At 37.1% G+C, this 20,957-nt stretch overlaps 2 protein-coding genes across 2 annotated transcripts; both read right to left on the bottom strand.

The window, feature by feature from the left end:
* Nucleotides 1-10,494: 10,494 nt before the first annotated feature.
* Nucleotides 10,495-11,502, bottom strand: LOC109556699 (olfactory receptor 10X1-like). Its single transcript, XM_019958138.2, has one exon. The coding sequence runs from the start codon at nt 11,464-11,466 to the stop codon at nt 10,495-10,497; it is 972 nt and encodes a 323-aa protein (XP_019813697.2). The 5' UTR covers nt 11,467-11,502.
* A 7,735-nt stretch (nt 11,503-19,237) lies between these two features.
* OR10X1 (olfactory receptor family 10 subfamily X member 1) lies at nt 19,238-20,197 on the bottom strand. The gene has a single exon (XM_019958137.2). It carries the CDS (start codon nt 20,168-20,170, stop codon nt 19,238-19,240), a length of 933 nt encoding a protein of 310 aa, XP_019813696.2. The 5' UTR covers nt 20,171-20,197.
* Nucleotides 20,198-20,957: the final 760 nt, after the last annotated feature.

Genomic DNA, 20,957 nt, shown 5'->3' with positions numbered 1-20,957 from the left:
GAGCTGCTTGGACAGCTAAGCTTCTTGAGATTTTTAAGCCAATTGAGCGTCTGAAGAAACCAAGAGTTTTCTCATTATTACGAGGAATCAGAAAACCAAAGGGAACTAAGGAAGGATCTGAGGGTATCTAGCCTGAGTAAGGAGAAGGCGTGGCACCCCACCCCAGTACTCTTGCCTGGAAAATCACATGGACAGAGGAGCCTGGTAGGCTGAAGTCCATGGGGTCACTAAGAGTTGGACACGACTGAAGTGACTTAGCAGCAGCAGCAGCAGCCTGAGTAAAGATAACATCTTCATAGAGTTTCATCTTTTTTTCCTTTGATTGCTAGTCCTCTGCATTCACTCAAATACCCATCTTAGGATGTTTATCAGTAAGTTAGTTACCTTTCTCTATCAAGCAGGGGTGGGCAGCCCCAGCCACTCTTCAGTAAAGTTGATGTTTCATGCTGGTCTCTGAGTAATGTGTGGCGTGAGAGGAAAGAGGTTTGGCAGATGGCTTAAGAGGGCATACTTCTTAAGTAAGCAGGAGCAGCAGTAGATAGCCCTTATAATCACATCTTTAGGATATGGTCCCTTAAGACATACTGCCATGGTGATTTACCTCTCCCTACGAAGACTATGTCCAAGTCACCTCAGGGACCATTTGTTCAAGGAAATCCATGATACGATGAAAGAACACAATCTGGAGGGACACAGCTCTGGAGGAATGCAGGATAAAGTCCTTGAGTTCATTGCCAGAGTGTCATCTGTGCTGTGCTTATACAAATTCTATTTTTAGAGGTGCTGAAGAGGTTATTTGTCTGCATACTAGACAAATATAAAACTAACTCAAATTTAAATTCTGTTGAGGAAATTACAAAATACAGTAAGCAAGTTAAGGACTAATTCTGGCAACCTCTGTAAAGCTATTAAATGTTGAGAAAATATTATTTGTCAAACTCTGTCCACTTTTGCATTTATATAACTTGTCTGTATGTGTGAAGGAGAGATTCTTTATTTCCCAAGCATAAGTCTACAGGCTCCAAAGAGGAAAGCATTCTTTCTTGTTTGCCCCCTTTCATACCCTTTTTTGAATAGAACTGGGCTTGGAGAGCACATAGGAAGACCTCAGGATAATTGGATGAAGGTATGCAGAGGAGTAATTTCAGATTCATGATTCCTGGTACAAACCTGAATCTGTTGAAAATACATTTTTTTTCTTCTGTCATAAATCTGGGGGTCCTGACTGCCATTCATGTCCTGTCAGTCCCTTTGCTTCCCAGTCTACTAGAACTGTCCCAAATGGGGTAGATTATTTCCTATGATTTCAGTCGCTTAGTCATGTATGACTCTTTGGGACCCCATGAAGTGCAGCATGCCAGGCCTCCCTGTCCATCACCAACTCCTGGAGCCCACCCAAACTCATGTCCATTGAGTCGGTGATGCCATCCAACCATCTCGTCTTCTGTCGTCCCCTTCTTCTCCTGCCCTCAATCTTTCCCAGTGTCAGGGTCTTTCCAAATGAGTCAGCTCTTCGGATCAGGTGGCCAAAGGTATGTGTTAATCTCTTTATCACTGGAAATGTTCAAAGAGAGACCAAAAGCATCCTGTTTAGAATGCAATATTGGGGAGTGAACCCACCTAATATAAGTAATTTTTACTCCTCTCTGTAATGAAGTTTATTGTTATTGCAAAATGGTGGTTTAGTCACTAAGTCATGTATGACTCTTGCGACCCCATGGACTGTAGCCTGCCAGGCTCTTCTGTCCATGGGATTTTCCTGGCAAGGATACTGGAGTGGGTTACCATTTTCTTCTCCAGGGGATCTTCCCAACCCAGGGACTGAACCTGGGTCTCCTGCATTGCAGGCAGATTTTTTTTACTGATTGAGCTATGAGGGAAGCAAAACAATAGGGCTTTAAACATAGTCTTTACAATGGATTAGATGATGCTATAAGGTGTATTTCTGAGTTTTAGCCTGAAGGAGTGAGGAGATGCTAACTCTTAGAAAACACAAAAGGAGGAACAACATAAGAAAATCAGTGATTCGTTGTCTTAACACACTAAGTGCAAAAAAAGAGGCAGGTATATACAGCAGTAAGTTAGAAATATTGGCCTGGGTTTTGCCAATCTTTATAAATTTTTAAATATTAAACTCTAGTAAATATAACAGGAGTAAATTTGACAGATTTAATGAGAAAACCAGATATTATAAAAAGAGAGAAAGATGAACAAGAGCTTGAAAATGGCCGTTGGTAGACCAAAGAAGTGAAAAGATCAAAAGTTGGCTAAGAAAAGAATCATGACAGCAGTTTTTTTGAGGGGAAGGGGTATATAGCTTCAGAAAGGAGAGGGAGATGAGAAAAACGAGAAAGTATCTTAGTAATCAAGTGAAGCAGAAAGGAGTGCTTTTATACTTTTTCCAATGGATGCTGGAAAAATATGTACAATTGTCATTCACTGGACACTTTGTTTAAGTTTTAAGAAAAATCTCAGTTATCTTCACACAATGTAGCTACAGTCTCAATTATCAAGTCCCTTAAAGTGGTTGAAATGAGAGAGAATTTATTTCTCTCTTATATAACACCAGTGACAATCAGTTCACAGTAGGCAAGACTGGCACTGCAGCTTAGCATCACAAAGTTGTACAAGTCACAGAGTGGTTCTGCCATTCTCAAAATAAGGCTTCTATTTCATAGTTCAAAGTACTGGTTTCCCATTCCTAGCCATCAGGAAAGCAGAAAGAGAAATGCTGCTCTTAAGGGATACATGTAGACATTGCACCCATTATTTCATCTTACATGTGATTGGAAAAACTTAGTTGCTTAGCTAATCCTGGATGCAAAGGAGGCTAAGAAATATAGTAACAATTATAATTAGCCACCAGCTATACCCATGTGCATGTAAATCTGGGGACTCATTCTTCAGTTCTTTTGTTGTATTTGTCACTTGTGCCAATAACATGCTGCAGTTGCATAATGAGAACTGTTATCTGGTAAAACAAATAATGCTAAATTGTTCTTCAATAATATCTTGCTGCTGCTGCTGCTAAGTCACTTCAGTCATGTCTGACTCTGTGCGACCCCATAGTCGGCAGCCCATCAGGCTCCCCCGTGCCTGGGATTCTCCAGGCAAGAACACTGGAATGGGTTGCCATTTCCTTCTCCAATGCATGAAACTGAAAAGTGAAAGTGAAGTCGCTCAGTCATGTCCGACTTTTCGTGACCCCATGGACTGCAGCCTACCAGGCTCCTCCGCCCATGCGATTTTCCAGGCAAGAGTACTGGAGTGGGTTGCCATCACCTTCTCCGCCAATAATATCTTGGCTACTTGTAAATCCATATAAAATTTAATATACTTCATTTTCAGACACAAACAAGGAAATTATTAGAATTCCCATTGGTATTTTCTTGAAACATAGATTTTTATGGAAATAATGGACATTTATACAACAATGAGTCTTCTAACCCATGAAATTATATAACTCATAATTTACATATTTAAAAAAGTATTTTAGTAATTCTTTACAAATTTCTCTGTAGAGGCTTTGCTTGTCTTTTATGAATTTTGTTCCAAGGTGTTTGATAGTTTTAAAGCTTTTACATGTAGTATACACTTTTATATTACATTATAGTTGTTAATTTAAGAAACTACAATTGATTTATGTTAATGTGTCCAGCAGTATATTGATTATTAATTCTAATAATTTGCATGCAGTTTATTTTGGACTTTATAACGTACAATATTATAAAGAAATGACCCTTTGTCTTCTTTATAAAGCTAATGTATTTTATTTCTTTTCTTTTCTTACTATACTGACAGTCTAGAATAACATGGAATAGGATTGATGAGAAGTTTTTCTTGTCTTGTTCCTAATTTAACCTGGACAGATTTAAGTATTTTACCATAAAGTAAAAAGTTAGATAATCTTCATTAGTTTAAGGAATTTCCTCTTAATTTCTATTACACTACAAGCTTTTTTCTCTATCACCTGAATGGATATTAAATATTATCAAAAGTTTTTGTACCAGGAATAATCTCATGATTAGTATTTTTTCTTCTGATAATTACACCGAATGATTTCCAAATGTGAAAACTTTACATTTCTGAACTAAATTGAACTTGAGTATATGTATTTGGTTGGTTTTATTTTACTTGAGATTTTTACATCTATGTTCCTGGGAGAGATTTCAAGATACAGTGTATGGTTTGGTGGTGGTTTAGTTGCAAAATTATGTACAACTTTTGCAACTGCATGGACTGTAAACAACCAGGCTCCTTTGTCCATGGGATTTCTCAAGTAAGAATACTGGAGTGGATTGCCTTTTCCTTTTTCAGGGGATCAAATCTGGGTCTCTTGCATTGCATGTGGATTTCTTACTGACTGAGCCACCAGGGAAGCCCCAGTATATGGTTTATACTAGCCAAAAAAAAAAAAAGGTTCAAGCTGGTTCTAGAAAAGGCAGAGGAACCAGAGATCAAATTGCCAACATCTGCTGAATCACAGAAAAAGCAAGAGAGTTCCAGAAAAATATCTATTTAGGCTTTATTGACTATGCCAAAGCCTTTGACTGTGTGGATCACAATAAACTGTGGAAAATTCTGAAAGAGATGGGAATACAAGACCATTTGACCTGTCTCTTAAGAAACCTATATGCAGGTCAGGAAGCAAAGGCTAGAACTGGCCATGGAACAACAGACTGGTTCCAAATAGGAAAAGGAGTACGTCAAGACTGTATTTTGTCACCCTGCTTATTTAACTTATATGCAAAGTATATCATGAAAAATGCTGGGCTGGGAGAAGCACAAGCTGGAATCAAGATTGCGGGGAGAAATATCAATAACCTCAGATATGCAGATGACACCACCCTTACTGCAGAAATTGAAGAACCTTGCATCCCTGGGATATAAAAACCATATGATTATCTCAATAGATGCAGAGAAAGCCTTTGACAAAATTCAACATCCATTTATGATAAAAACTCTCCAGAAAGCAGGAATAGAGGAATAAACATACCTCAACATAATAAAAGCTATATATGACAAACCCACAGCAAACATTATCCTCAATGGTGAAAAATTGAAAGCATTCCCTCTAAAGTCAGGAACAAGACAAGGGTGCCCACTTTCACCATTACTATTCAACATAGTATTGGAAGTTTTGGCCACAGCAGTCAGAGCAGAAAAAGAAATAAAAGGAATCCAAATTGGAAAAGAAGAAGTAAAACTCACTATTTGCAAATGACATGATCCTCTACATAGAAAACCCTAAAGACTCCACCAGAGAATTACTAGAACTAATCAATGATTATAGTAAAGTTGCAGGATATAAAATCAACACACAGAAATCCCTTGCATTCCTATACACTAATAATGAGAAAAATGAAAGAGAAATTAAGGAAACAATTCCATTCACCATTGCAATGGAAAGAATAAAATACTTAGGAATATATCTACCTAGAGAAACTAAAGACCTATACATAGAAAACTATAAAACACCGGTGAAAGAAATCAAAGAGGACACTAATAGATGGAGAAATATACCATGTTCATGGATTGGAAGAATCAATATAGTGAAAATGAGTATACTACGCAAAGCAATTTATAGATTCAACGCAATCCCTATCAAGCTACCAACGGTATTCTTCACAGAGCTAGAACAAATAATTTCACAATTTGTATGGAAATACAAAAAACCTCGAATAGCCAAAGCGATCTTGAGAAAGAAGAATGGAACTGGAGGAATCAACCTACCTGACTTCAGACTCTACTACAAAGCCACAGTCATCAAGACAGTATGATACTGGCACAAAGACAGAAATATAGATCAATGGAACAAAATAGAAAGCCCAGAGATAAATCCACACACATATGGACACCTTATCTTTGACAAAGGAAGCAAGAATATACAATGGGTTAAAGACAATGTCTTTAACAAGTGGTGCTGGGAAATCTGGTCAACCACTTGTAAAAGAATGAAACTAGAACACTTTCTAACACCATACACAAAAATAAACTCAAAATGGATTTAAGATCTAAACGTAAGACCAGAAACTATAAAACTCCTAGAGGAGAACATAGGCAAAACACTCTCCAACATACATCACAGCAGGATCCTCTATGACCCACCTACCAGAATATTGGAAATAAAAGCAAAAATAAACAAATGGGACCTAATTAAAATTAAAAGCTTCTGCACATCAAAGGAAACTATAAGCAAGGTGAAAAGACAGCCTTCAGAATGGGAGAAAATAATAGCAAATGAAGCAACTGACAAACAACTAATCTCAAAAATATACAAGCAACTCCCACAGCTCAACTCCAGAAAAATAAATGACCCAATCAAAAAATGGGCCAAAGAACTAAATAGACATTTCTCCAAAGAAGACACACAGATGGCTAACAAACACATGAAAAGATGCTCAACATCACTCATTATCAGAGAAATGCAAATCAAAACCACTATGAGGTACCATTTCACACCAGTCAAAATGGCTGCAATCCAAAAGTCTACAAAAAATAAATGCTGGAGAGGGTGTGGAGAAAAGGGAACCCTCTTACCCTGTTGGTGGGAATGCAAACTAGTACAGCCACTATGGAGAACAATGTGGAGATTCCTTAAAAAACTGGAAATAGAACTGCCTTATGACCCAGCAATCCCACTGCTGGGCATACACACTGAGGAAACCAGAAGGGAAAGAGACACGTGTACCCCAATGTTCATCACAGCACTATTTATAATAGCCAGGACATGGAAGCAACCTAGATGTCCATCAGCAGATGAATGGATAAGAAAGCTGTGGTACATATACACAATGGAGTATTATTCAGCCATTAAAAATAATACATTTGAATCAGTTCTAATGAGGTAGATGAAACTGGAGCCTATTATACAGACTGAAGTAAGCCAGAAAGAAAAATACCAATACTGTATACTAACGCATATATATGGACTTTAGAAAGATGGTAACAATAACCCTGTGTACGAGACAGCAAAAGAGACACTGATGTATAGAACAGTCTTATGGACTCTGTGGGAGAGGGAGAGGGTGGGAAGATTTGGGAGAATGGCATTGAAACATGTATAATATCATGTATGAAACGAGTTGCCAGTCCAGGTTCGATGCACGATACTGGATGCTTGGGGCTGGTGCACTGGGATGACCCAGAGGGATGGGATGGGGAGGAGGAGGGAGGAGGGTTCAGGATGGGGAACACATGTATACCTGTTGTGGATTCATTTTGATATTTGGCAAAACTAATACAATTTGTAAAGTTTAAAAATAAAATAAAATTTAAAAAATAATAATAATTCAAAAAGAAGAAAAAAAAAAAGAAATTGAAGCACCTCTTGATGAAAGTGAAGGAGGAGAGTGGAAAATTTGGCTTAAAGCTCAACATTCAGAAAACTAAGATCATGGCATCTGGTCCCATCACTTCATGGCAGATACATGGGAAAACAGTGGAAACAGTGTCAGACTTTATTTTGGGGGGCTCCAACATCACTGCAGATGGTGATTGCAGCCATGAAATTAAAAACACTTACTCCTTTGGACGAAAGTTATGACCAACCTAGATAGCATATTCAATAGCAGAGACATTACTTTGCCAACAAAGGTCCATCTAGTCAAGGCTATGGTTTCTCCAGTGGTCATGTATGGATGTGAGAGTTGGACTGTGAAGAAAGCTGAGCACCAAAGAATTAATGCTTTTGAACTGTGGTGTTGGAGAAGACTCTTGAGAGTCCCTTGGACTGCAAGGAGATCCAACCAGTCCATCCTAAAGGAGATCAATCCTGGGTGTTCATTGGAAGGACTGATGCTGAAGCTAAAACTCCAATACTTTGGCCACCTCATGCAAAGAGTTGACTCATTGGAAAAGACCCTAATGCTAGGAGGGATTGGGGACAGGAGGAGAAGGGGACGACAGAGGATGAATGGCTGGATGGCATCATCGACTCGATGGACATGGGTTTGGGTAGACTCTGGGAGTTAGTGATAGACAAGGAGGCCTGGCATGCTGCAATTCATGGGGTTGCAAAGAGTAGGACATGACTGAGTTACTTAACTGAACTGAGCCAAAAAAAAAATGAGTTAAGGGTGTTTATTCTTATCTATTCCATGTAATCTCTTTGTGCAGTTTGGAGCAATTTCCACTTTAAGAGTTTGGCAGAATCTATCAGTGACGTTAAAGGACCCAGATACTTAATGTGACAAGTATTGGGGCAGTTTGAAAATGGGTTGGAAAATAATTTCCAGACACAGAGTATTTCAGTAAGGAATCAGTTTATTAAGAACAAAGAATAGAGATAATGTGGGCACTGTGAGTCCAGTGGGTCAACACCTCCTGATAGACCAAGGAAAGCTGACACTTTTTGTGGGTTAGTATCCAACTTGGGGGCTTCCCTGATAGCTCAGTTGGTAAAGAATCCACCTGCAATGTATGAGACCTTGGTTTGATTCTGGATTGGGAAGATTCACTTGAGAACGGATAGGCTACCCAGTCCCGTATTCTTGGGCTTCCCTGGGGGCTCACCTGGTAAAGAATCCAACTGCAATGCCAATTTGTATAGCCTCAAGGCAAAGAAAGTTCCTGGTGGGAGACTGGCATTAGATGACTGGTTAGGGGACTATTGGGTGACTATTGGGGTGGGCACTTTTGCTAATTTGGAGTCAGGAAGCTTGCTGTTGATGATGAGGGGGTCTTTCAGCAACATTTACAGAGGCTGTCAGTCAGTTCCAGACATAATCCTTGGTTCTGGGCTCTACTTCTGTGACCTTGATGGAAGGCCTTGCACCTGTGGCCTTAGGGCAGAACTCAACAAGAAATGTTAATTAAAATTCATTTTCTTGAGAATTAAATAACTTTTTCTTCTTATGCCAGTTTTAGTATGTATTTTATGGGATTTTTCCCATTTTGTTCAAATTCTCAAATTATGTTATAAACATAATATAATTTACAGAATCCTCTTATCTTTAATGTCTGTCTGAGAAACATCCAGATTTCAGTTCTTAAGATTGTTTGTCTTCTGTTTTTATTTATTCATAAATTTCATCAAGGAATATTATTTTTCACAGTCTTTTTGTGCTTAGCTATTACTAAATTTTAAAGATGAATGCTTATCTTATAAATATTCAGCCTATGAACATTTTAAATGCTATATATTTTGAATACTATATATTTCATCCAAGCACTGAAAAGCTACATCGACAAGCTTTGACTTGAAGTATTTTTATTTCCTCCAGTTCAAATATTTTTTCTAATATTCACAGGATTTCTTGACTGATTTACTTTTTATTTAGAAATGTGTTTCTTGACTTCTAAACATTTAGATATTTTCTAGGTTTTAATTTTTAGGAGTGGAGAGAAATACTACTAAAGCAATAAGCACAAATGTAAAGGACAAATATTCTGCCTGCATGTGTATTATGAAACTAGTCCCAGGGAAGAAAACAGTCACAGCAATAGATAACCTGAGTTGGAGTAAGGGCATAATAATTTTCACCCATTATCTTACTTATCTTTAGAACATTCACATAAATAATGTAGGTCAGAAATTATTCCAAAGGCTTTATATATTTTATATACACCGATCCTTAGTATAGTAATTGTATCCTTCATGAGAGGACATGTTAGCAGCAGAACTGAGAAAGGATTCAGAAAACTCTTAAGCTTGTTTGTTGGGAATTTCACTAAGATTACTAAAAACCTCTCTGTGATATGTAACCTATACGATATTTATTTTCCTCTAGGTAAAATAAGTGTTTGTTCTGTGTATGCCTTTTTACCTTCATTACCTATAGTCTGCCAAAATTATTCAAAAACACTTTTTTGTTGTCAAACCACTCAATATTGAGGCTTTTTTTTTAAGGTTAGCTGTTTAATGCCCTCTTCATAAAGAAAGTAGAGTTTATATTCAGCTTTTGACAGGTTCCCATAGACTTAGAACATATAGATTTTACTGTCCAATTTACTTATTTGAATCATTGTTCCAAAACATCCTGTGTAGTTAGAATCTAGTATCTAATTCTGATGGACACAATCATGAACAAAGTTGTTAAAAATCATTAATAGTCAGTTTGGCATGGAACTTAACAAATATATATATTTACACATAGTTGAATATTTATATGTATTATATTTCATATCAGAAATGGTTTATATCCTGAAGGAACAAATCACCTAGAAAAATTCTTCAACTTTTACATCTCTAGCTCTCTAAAAGCATTTCTTAGTGAAATGGTCAAAGGTTTTGCTTTTTTATTTCCATAATCTTGCTTTCCTCATTGCATCAAAAAGTGAAGTGCACCCAGAGATTCATTGATAGAAGCCTAAAATCTGCAGGGACGGAGAATAGAAGTCGTTGGACACCTTTCTTTCAGGCCAAGTAAGTGCTTGTCAAGGCGTAGGTCCCAGACTCAGTCACTTGATCCCCATACGTCAACCTCTGGAAAAAGGTAAATGGTAAAGATTTCGACTGTCACAGGGTAAATGCCTCCTGACTTATGAGAACATTCAGTTATGTATGTTCTCATAATCTTCCATAATCCAAGATTGCTTATTCAAGAAATGTGTCTTTCCAAGGGCCTTTCTGAAAGCATTCTTCATGTCCTTATTCCTGAGGCTAAAAATGAGAGGGCTGAGGAAAGGAGTGACGACAGTGTAGGGAACTGCGATCACTGTGTCATCTCCCCCTGATGCTTCTGGCTTCAGATACACAATAGATGCAAAACCAAAGTGGATGATGACTACTGTGAGGTGGGAGGCACAGGTAGAAAATGCCTTCTTCTTGCCCTCAGCTGACGGGATCTTGAGGACAGTGGAAAGAATGAAAATGTAAGTGAGGATAATGAGCAGGAAGGTGCCCATCAAACCTGACACTGAGATTGCTGTTACAATGAATTCTGTGAGTTCGCTGTCTAGACAGGACAGCCTCACAATAGCCCTCATATGACAGAAGAAGTGTTTGACAAGGTTGGGATTGCAGAAAGAGCCCCTGAATATCAACGCAATCTCTGTCACAGAAATAAAGAAGCCAGCAGCCCAAGCAGAGACCACAAGTTTTCCACATGCCATATTGGTCATAAGCAAAGGATATCTGAGAGGGTTGCAGATGGCCAGGAAGCGATCATATCCCATCAAAGTGAGAAGGATACAGTGAGTGCCACCAAGTCCCAAGAAGAAATACATCTGCAAGGCACAACCTATGACTGAAATGCTTCTTTTCTTGGCCAGGAGATCTGCCAGCATCCTGGGGATAATGGTCAGAGTGTAGCAGGTCTCAGAGAAAGAGAGTGCACCAAGGAAGAGGTACATGGGTGTGTGGAGACGTCTGTCCACCCAAGTAAGACTCATGATGGTCAGGTTACCTGTAAGGGTGAGAAGGTAGAGGCAAAAGAAAACCACAAAGAGGAATGTCTGTGCATGTGGGTAAACAGAAAAGCCAACAAGAATGAACTCTTTCAGGACTGTCTGATTGATCTTCATTGTTGAATTTTCTGAAATATGAAAGAAAGACAAATAAATATTAAACTTTCCTTTTTTTAAACTTTCCATTATTTTTTGAAATGGTTTAAATAGATAAATAGTGAAATTTTCAATTTTTTAAAAAATCATTTTTTTTGTTTATTTATGTTTGTTCATGCTGGGTCTTCATTGTCGCACATGGAATTTTTTTAGTTGCAGCGAGCAGCGACTACTCTCTAGTTGCACGCACGGACTTCTCATTGTGGTACCTTGTCTTGTTGTGGCATGCAGGATCTAGGGCATATGTTCAGTAGTTGTGGCACATAGGTTTATTTGCCCTGTGGTATGTGGAATCTTCCTGGACGAAGGATCAAACCATGTCTCCTGCTTTGGCAGGTGGACTCCCAACCACTGGACCACCAGAGAAGTCCAAGTTTACAATTTCTGATAGATCATTTAGTTTGGCAATTCACCATGTGTATGTAGGTGATGTTTTTTCCAATGTACTATTTGTTTCTGTAAACAAATGCTCATTACTTTTTATGGCTCTTTCTTGCCCTTATTAATGATTTTAATGGCCCATAATACTAACAGGACAGAAAATATTCTAATTCATGTCCAGATGAAGGAAATTCAGATGAATTTGGTGACTCAGCTTTGGATTTGACTCTAAACCCTGAAAAAAACTATCAAGTAGTTAATAGACAGAGTCACTGTCTGACTCAGAAACTTCCTCTGTATAATGTTGTCTAACTATCTAAGGGGTGAAGGTTGATTGTTAACTTCCTAGCTATTTTGGGACTATATTTGGACAATGACTTACAACTATAAGAAAATCCCATTGTCATTATCCCTTCTTGGAGAAATTGGTTAGGACCTAAATATTAAAGAAAAGTGAAGACCATGTCCTTCTATTTATCTCTAAGTCATTGTTAAGAATTCCTTCTACCTATAGAGCCATTTATAAGCTGAGATTCTTAAATTCTCATGACTCTTTACAATAACTCTACAACAAAGGCAGTTTTATGGTTTGTAAACTAAGATTACATAAGTTCCCCAAAGGGAAAATATATTGGCATAATAAGAAGTTGTTTTAATAGCTCCATGGTGTAAACCCAAGCTATTTCTAACTCACTACTTGCAGAACAGCCTGGCTTCACACAGTAGGCCATATTCCTTCCAAGACAGCCCCCCCCATCAAATTTGTTTTCACAGAAACAGTTAAATTCAGAAGAATTTTGATAATGCAAAGAATCAGTGATTCAAATTCAAAGTAGCCCCTTCCTTATCCAGTCTTTACTCAACTGTGTTGTAAATGACTACTTGGAGAATCATCCTCAGTAGAATAGGAATATTAGAATCTCCTTCTACTTTTGGCATATTCTGGGTGTTTGTGTTTGTGAAGGGGATGAGGGTACTCTACCTCACCCTCAGTTCTCTCTGAAGTTATTGCTAAATCAAACTGTCTCAAATTTAGTTTGGAATATGGATCCACTGACAAAATAATACACTACTAATTTAAAGTCAAAGAGAAATAGTAAATTTGAAGAAAATGTAGTGAATTGATCATGAAGAAAACAGTCAAACCATATCAAGAATAGTTTCCTACCTCATGTATTTTATCAGGGCTCCAAAGCCAACTCAGTATCAGTTATATTCTTCTATGATAGTATTGAAATTGTTGGAAAAATGCTTTGTTCATAACTCAAAAAAGGTAAAGATCAACTTACTATGAACATCATTGGTCAAAGACTCCAGATTTTTTACTTTATCATTGCTAGTTTAGTGACACTGGGAAAGTTCCTGTACATTCCAGTTTCAAATTTTCCTACCTGGCAAGTAAGGAAAGAGGTCCTGACTATGCCCCTTAGCTTTCTATGGTTCCAGGGTTTCTGAGGTGTGAAGTTAGGCCACATGTGCTGTGATCAGTTCCCAACACTCACTGAATTACAATGGCTTAGAGCCTTTCCTTCTAACACTTTAAAGATGATATCTGCTAATCACCTGTTTGAAGTTCCTCAGCTCTAGAGGTTTGTTTCTGGTTAAGAGACCCTCAGGGATTTCTCTCTTCTTCATCAGAGAGAGGAAAAGAACTTTCTCACTCAACTTTGTAATTTGCTCTCATTAGTTACAGGGGTTTGTATAATATGTGACTTGGCTTCTGGGAGTCTCTGGGGATTTAAAACTTGCAGAGTCTATATTCTGCTCATAACCAAGGCTTCCTGCTACTCCGTTAGTTTTGTTTTGCTGAAGAGTGGAATAAACTGTATCCCTAATACTCATTCAATTTGCTCTTCCCCTCACCATAAACACACTTTGTCCCTCTAGTCACAGAGTCCACTCCTGGTATGAACAAAAAATATTGTCTGCCTTTTTTAGTAAATAAGGAATGTTTCTTGCCTTCAAATCATCAAGTAATGAACCACTGAATCTCACCCCACAAATGGTGCACCCGGAGGGGAATTCAAAATGAAGAAATTTAGGATACTGGCCCTTGATAGTTAAGATGAAGACCAAAGGAATAATTTCATTGATCTCAGGCTCTTACATCTTCCCATTTACAGAAAAACATTAAAATTGATTTCAGATGTCTGGGATTTCTTTGTGATTAGCAGTAATCTTTTGATTTTTCACCTACATTTTTTTCCAGCAAAACTCCTACATATACTGGCTCCTCTCTTACCTCTTCAGAACAATATCTAAAAACTATCTGAAAAGCTGTAAACCTGGCTATTTTCCTCAGAAAGTTCACCAAATAAAGCATATTCTCAGCTTTTGGCTTGTGTATTTTTTTAGTCGACCCTGAGCATTTAAGAAAAGCTCACTGTATTTAAAGTGGGCAAAATCAGAAAAGTATGAGTAATAGTTTCTTCTTACAAGGATTAATATTTTGATGGAGGAGAGAAGATAGTACAGATGAAAAGGGGGTTGCACTGTAGTGAGCTGAAGACCCAAACGTTGAATAGACAAGATAGAGGAACTGGATCAAAGGTCAGAGAAGATGCCATGGAGAAGTATCCTCTCTACAAAAAAATAATAGGATTACAAGCAACTGTACCTTAAAAAATTAGATGATATTATAAAGAGTAGGAGAACTGCAGTTCTGTTTTGATTTTTATCCTAAAGTTGTGAGGAGATGCTAAGTCTTAGAAAACATAGAAGGTTGTTTATTGATTTTCATGAGAAAATCAATAACAAGATCAGTCTTGACATATTAAGCTCAAAGAAGAGGCAGATATATGCAACAGAAATTTAGAAGTGTTGGCCTGAGTCTTATGTCTGTCTTCAGATGATGAACCTTGTAGTCATAAAAACTGATAAATATAATGAGTGCAGATTTGATAGATTTTACCTGAGAAACATAATCTACCAAAATAGTGGAATATGAACAGGAAAAGCTTGAGAAATAGCCATTGCTGGACCAAAGAAAGAAAAGACCAAATGTTGGCCAAGAAAAGAATCACAAGACTACAGTGTCCTTGAGGGAGAACGACTAGATGGTTTCAGAAAGGGGAGGGAGATGAGAAATTAAACAGAAAGAGATACTTCTGTACTTCTCCCCGGGGATGGAGAAAACTATGTCTAATTATCTTTTACTGAGAATTTATAATATACTGGACACATTATGAAAAATTTTATAAATATATCATTTAATTATCTTAACAATACAATGTAGCTACAACCTTACTACTAAGACCCCAAATTTAAAGTGTCTGAAATGAAACACTATACTGCTCTCTCATAAAAGTGCAATGACAAGCAGCTCATGATTAGCGGGGCTAGCAAGACAGTTAAACTTCACAAGGTTATACAAGTCACAGGTGGGAGAATTGGTTCTGCCATCTTCAAGTTAAGGTTATCATTGCTGAGTCCAAGGCTGATTTTTAAAACATTTCAGTTATTGTAATTTTCAAGCCCAGCATTTCATTTAGTTCTTTTTAAAAATTTATTTTCTTTATTCATATTCTGTATTTATCATTTCATGATGGCTTCCTTTATTTCTTTAATCATTAATTTTAGGTATCTGAAAATATTTTTAATGGCTACTTTGAACTTTTGTCTTTTTTATTAAAATATAGTTGATTTAAAATGTTGTGCTAGATCCTGGTATAAAGTTATTCAGATATATATATATATTTTTTTTCTTTTTCATATAGTTTTCAACCATGGGTTATTGCAAGATATTGAATATTGTTCCCAGTGCTATACAGTAGGAACTTGTTTTTTATCATTTTATATATAGTAGTTTATATCTACTAATCCCAAACTCCTAATTTATCCGTCCCCCATTCCTCTTGGTAACCATAATTTTGTTAGTTTGTTTTCTTATTGTCTCTGTGAACCTGTTTTTGTTTTGTAAATAAAATCATTTGAATTATATTTTAGATTCCACATTTAAGTGATATCATATTATGCTTGTCTTATTTAGTCTGATTTACTTCACTTAATATCATAATCTCTAGGTCCATCCATATTGCTGCAAATGACATTGTTTAATTTTTTTTTTTGTGGCTGAGGATTCTCCTCCGCTTCTTTATGCATTTAACTGTCAGTGAGCATTTAGGTTGTTTCCATGTCCTGGTTTTGTAAATACTGCTGCAAAGAACATTGGAGTGTGTATATATATCTTTTCAAATTAGAGTTTTTCTCTTGATATATGCCCAGGAGTGGGATTGCTGGATTATATGGTAACTCTGTTTTTAGTTTTTTAAATAAAGTTTTTGTCTTTTAAACACAGAATCTAGTCACACTCACAAGGTAGCTTCTGTTGCCTAATATTTTTTTCTGGTAGTTGGTAATATCTCCATGTTTCTGGTAATGGACAGGGAAGACTGGCCTGCTGCTGTCCATGGGGTCGCAAAGTGTCGGACATGGCTGACCGACTGAACTGAACTGAACCATGTTTTTTTGCGTGTTTTTTCCAATGAGTCAACTCTTTGCATGAGGTGGCCAAAGTATTGGAGTTTCAGCTTTAGCATCAGTCCTTCCAATGAACACCCAGGACTGATCTCCTTTAGGATGGACTGGTTGGATCTCCTTGCAGTCCAAGGGACTCTCAAGAGTCTTCTCCAACACCACAGTTCAAAAGGATCAGTTATTCGGCACTCAGCTTTCTTCACAGTCCAACTCTCACTAATTGTCTTTTTCTTCACAAGAAGAATGTGCATTTCTTGAGAGAACAAGTTGCATTTGTTCCTTGAAGTTTTCATTACACATAGAGGGGAAAATGAACATCTTTCCCATTTTGGAAGAAAACAGAAGCCACTGACCTCCTACTTTATTCCTTCATTGGTTCCATACTATATTTCTCATTGACAGGAATAAAAAAAATCTAGCTTCTTCCCATTAAAATTTTTATTAGTAAAATAATTTAGAAAAAATTGAAATTAAAGGACTCAAACTTTTCAATGTGAAATATAATTAAAATTCAATTTCTTGACAATTAAATGTTTCACTTTTGTGTTTGTTTTAGCATGTATCTTATGTTGTATCTTATAGAATTTTCCAACTTTATGTAAATCCTCATATTTATATTCATGAAATCATTCACAGTATTCACTCATCTTTAATGTCTCTGTGACCTGAGAAACAACTCTATTCCATTCCCATAGTTGTTTATTTGTGTCATCTGTCTTTATTCCCTAGTCAATCTCATCAAAGAATAACATAATTTACCAATATTTTCAATACTCCAACCTCTGACTTTTTTGAACCACTGGTGGCTTCCCTGATGGCTCAGCAGTAAAGAATCTGCCTACAGTTCAGGAGACATGGGTTTGATCCCCCTGGGTCAGGAAGATACCCTAGAAAAGGAAATGGCAACCCACTTCAGTAGTCTTGCCTGGGAAATCCCATGGAGAGAGGCATCTAGTGGGCTACAGTTCATGGGGTTACAAAAGTCGGACATGGGTTAATGATTAGAAAGCAACAATCACATACTAATATATATTTAATCTTTGCCCTTATATTTATTTTTTCTTCACAATCTTTCTGTGTTTAGCTATTCCTTTACTAAATTATTGAGACAAATGTTTATCTTACAAATTTGCTTTCTATATACCTTTCTAATATGTATTTTGAGCACTACATATTTCATCCAAATACTGAAAAGATATATCCTAAAGCTTTGTTCTATAGTATTTTTAATTCTTACAATTCAAACCTTCTTTTCTAATAGCCACAGGACTTCTTATTTTGATTCATTGTTTATTTAGAAGTGTGTTTCTTGACTTCTAACCATATAGGTATTTCTAGATTCTATTTACTCAAATTGGCTTTTTCTAGTTTAACAATCTACGCTAAGTAGCACCTAGCAATCCCTGCCATGGTCACCATGTCAGATGTATGCAGGTTAACTGGCCCAAATTCAAGTCAGGAACTTGAGTCTACACTTAACATTTTATCTTCTATACTCACTATGAGTGAGCAGATTGTTAGTATTTATGTCCAAGATGTATAACTTCTCTGGATTGACTAAGCAGTGCTCAGAGGTGGAACACTTTCATCACTGAAGCAGTGATCACAGATGAAGGAGGGGTAAATATTCTGCCTGCATATGTGTTACAAAAATGGTCTCAGGGAAGAAAGGAGAATCATGGCAAGAATTAACCTAATCAGTGCAAGTACATAATCATTTTTATCCATTATCTTACCTATATTTACATGATCCCCATAAATAATCTGGGTTGGAAATTACTCCAGACTTTGTATACATTTTATATATACAATCCACAAGTACAGTGGTTATAACCTTCATGAGAGGACATGAATTTGGTTAGTAGCAGAACTGAAAAAGGATTCAGCAATGGCCCCAGGCTTGTATGCTGGAATTTTCCATAAGATCCCTTGCTAATTTTCTGTGATATATAACCTCCACAGTATTTCTTACTTTCTTTTAGGTAATATAAAGATTTGATGCTGTGTTATCTAGTTTCCTTTATTACATATAAGATGTCTGTAAAAATTATTCCAAAACACTTTTTAATGTCACACTCATCAATACCATGAGAGTTTTTCAAACATTTGCTGTTTAGTGCCTTCATCTTAAAGAAAATGGAGGTTATTTCCAGCTGTCAACATAGATTCCCCCAGTAATGAAACAAGTAGGCACTTCTGCCCTGTTGACTTATTTGAATCAACATTCCAACACATCCTGTAAATTCAGAAGCTAGCATCTGAAAATCATTAAGGAACACCATCATAAACAGTGTTATTAAAAATTTTTAATAATCAGTATGATATGGTACTTAACAAATATAGATGTCAATTCAGATATGCACAGATAAAGAGATTATGATTACTATATAGTGAACCTCCTGTTAAAGTGGTTTATCTCCTGGGAGACACAATTCAGTGCCTCACAGCATTGCCTATATACATTATTCAAAATTCACATTTCTAGATATCTTTAAACATTTCTGAATATAGTGGTCACTCGTGGTATTTTTTCCTTCCACAATCGTTTTTATTCCACTTCATCAAAGGTGCAATAAACCCAGAGGTTGATTGGTAGAAGCCTAGTATCTTCAGAGACTGATATCAAAGCAGAATTAAAGAACTGATAGTACTAGTAAAAGTAGAGTTGAGTATAGTAGATATAGAAGATGCAGAATGAAAAGAGATAGACAACTTCCTTAACAAGATAAGTCAATTCTTGGGTCCTAGACTCAGTCACTTGATCTCGATATGCCAACCCCTGGAAAAAGGCAAATGGTACAGGCTTCTCAGATATCATAGGGTAAATCCCTTACTGACATCTAGGAATATTCAATCATGCAGCAATAAACCAAGATTATTTATTCAAGGAATTTGTTTTTCCTAGTACCTTTCTGAAAGCATTCTTCATGTCCTTATTCCTGAGGGTGAAAATGAGAGGGCTGAGGAAAGGAGTAATGACAGTGTAGGGGATTGCTATCAGTGTGTCATCTCCCCCTGATGCTTCTGGCTTCAGATACACAATAGATGCAAAACCAAAGTGGATGATGACCACTGTGAGGTGGGAGGCACAGGTAGAAAATGCTTTCTGCTTGCCCTCAGCTGAAGGGATCCTAAGAACAGTAGAGAGAATGAACACATAAGTGAGTATGATAAGCAGGAAGGTGCCTATCAAGCCTGACACTGAGATTGCTGTTACAATGAATTCTGTGAATTTGCTGTCTAGACAGGACAGCCTCACAACAGCCCTCATATGACAGAAGAAGTGTTTGACAAGGTTGGGATGACAGAAAGAGCCCCTGAATATCATTCCAGTCTCTGTCACAGAGATAAAGAAGCCTGCAACCCAAGCAGAGACCACAAGTTTTCCACACGCCATATTGGTCATAAGCAAAGGATATCTGAGAGGGTTGCAGATGGCCAGGAAGCGATCATATCCCATCAAAGTGAGAATGAAACAATTAGTGCCACCAAGTCCCAAGAAGGAACTCATTTGCAAGCCACAACCTATGACTGAAATGCTTCTGTACTTGACGAGGAGATCTGCCAACATCTTGGGGATAATGGTCAGAGTGTAGCAGGTCTCAGAGAAAGAGAGTGCACTAAGGAAGAGGTACATGGGTGTGTGGAGACGTCTGTCCACCCAAGTTAGACCCATGATGGCCAGATTACCTGTGATGGTGGGAAGGTAGAGGCAGAAGAAAACCACAAAGAGGAATGTCTGTGCATGTGGGTAAACAGAAAAGCCAACAAGAATGAACTCTTCCAGGACTGTTTGGTTGATCTTCATTGTTTGGACATCTGAAATCTAAAAGAAACAACAAACAAATGTTATATTTTCCAGTATTAGTTGACATTTTTTCCTATGAATGAGACAAATGTTTGATGTTAAAATTACAAACTGATTCTTTTTTTTTAAATGGACATATAATTAATTTACAATGTTAGTTTTAAGTGTACAGCAAAGTGATTCAGTTTTATATATATGTATATTGATATAAACACATCTTATTCAGATTCTTTTCCATCATAGGTTATTATAAGACATTGAGTATAATTCCCTGTGCTATAGAGTAGGTTGCTGTTCTCTACAATTTTACATATAATCGTGAAAGTGGAAGTCACTCAGTTGTGTCCGACTCTTTGCAACCCCATGGATTATATAGTCCATGGAATTCTCCAAGCCAATGGGTAGCCTTTCCCTTCTCCAGGGGATCTTCCCAAGCCAGGGATTGAACCCAGGTCTCCCGCATTGCAGGCAAATTCTTTACCAGCTGAGCCAGAAAGGAAGCCCATGAATGTAAGTTAATCCCAGACTCAATTTATCTCTCTTCCCCACCCCTGCTATCCCTTTTGGTAATCATAAGCTTGTTTTCTAAGTTTGTGAGTTTATTTTTTTTGTAAATAAGTTAATTTGTATCACTTTCTAGAGTCCACATATAAGTCGTATTATGTTTGTCATTTCTGTCTGACTTACTTCACTTACTATGATCATCTCTGTCCATCCATGATGATGCAAATGGTATTATTTCACTTTTTTTATGGCTTAGTAATTCCATTGCATATAATTATGTGCT

The sequence above is a fragment of the Bos indicus genome, chromosome 3 (assembly GCF_029378745.1).
Source record: "Bos indicus isolate NIAB-ARS_2022 breed Sahiwal x Tharparkar chromosome 3, NIAB-ARS_B.indTharparkar_mat_pri_1.0, whole genome shotgun sequence".
Classification (NCBI taxonomy): Eukaryota; Metazoa; Chordata; class Mammalia; order Artiodactyla; family Bovidae; genus Bos; species Bos indicus.
This window is presented reverse-complemented; position numbering and strand designations above follow the sequence as displayed.

Coding starts and splice junctions, on each gene's coding strand:
- LOC109556699 (XM_019958138.2), bottom strand. CDS start 11,466: ATGAAGATCAATCAGACAGTCCTGAAAGAGTTCATTCTTGTTGGCTTT.
- OR10X1 (XM_019958137.2), bottom strand. CDS start 20,170: ATGAAGATCAACCAAACAGTCCTGGAAGAGTTCATTCTTGTTGGCTTT.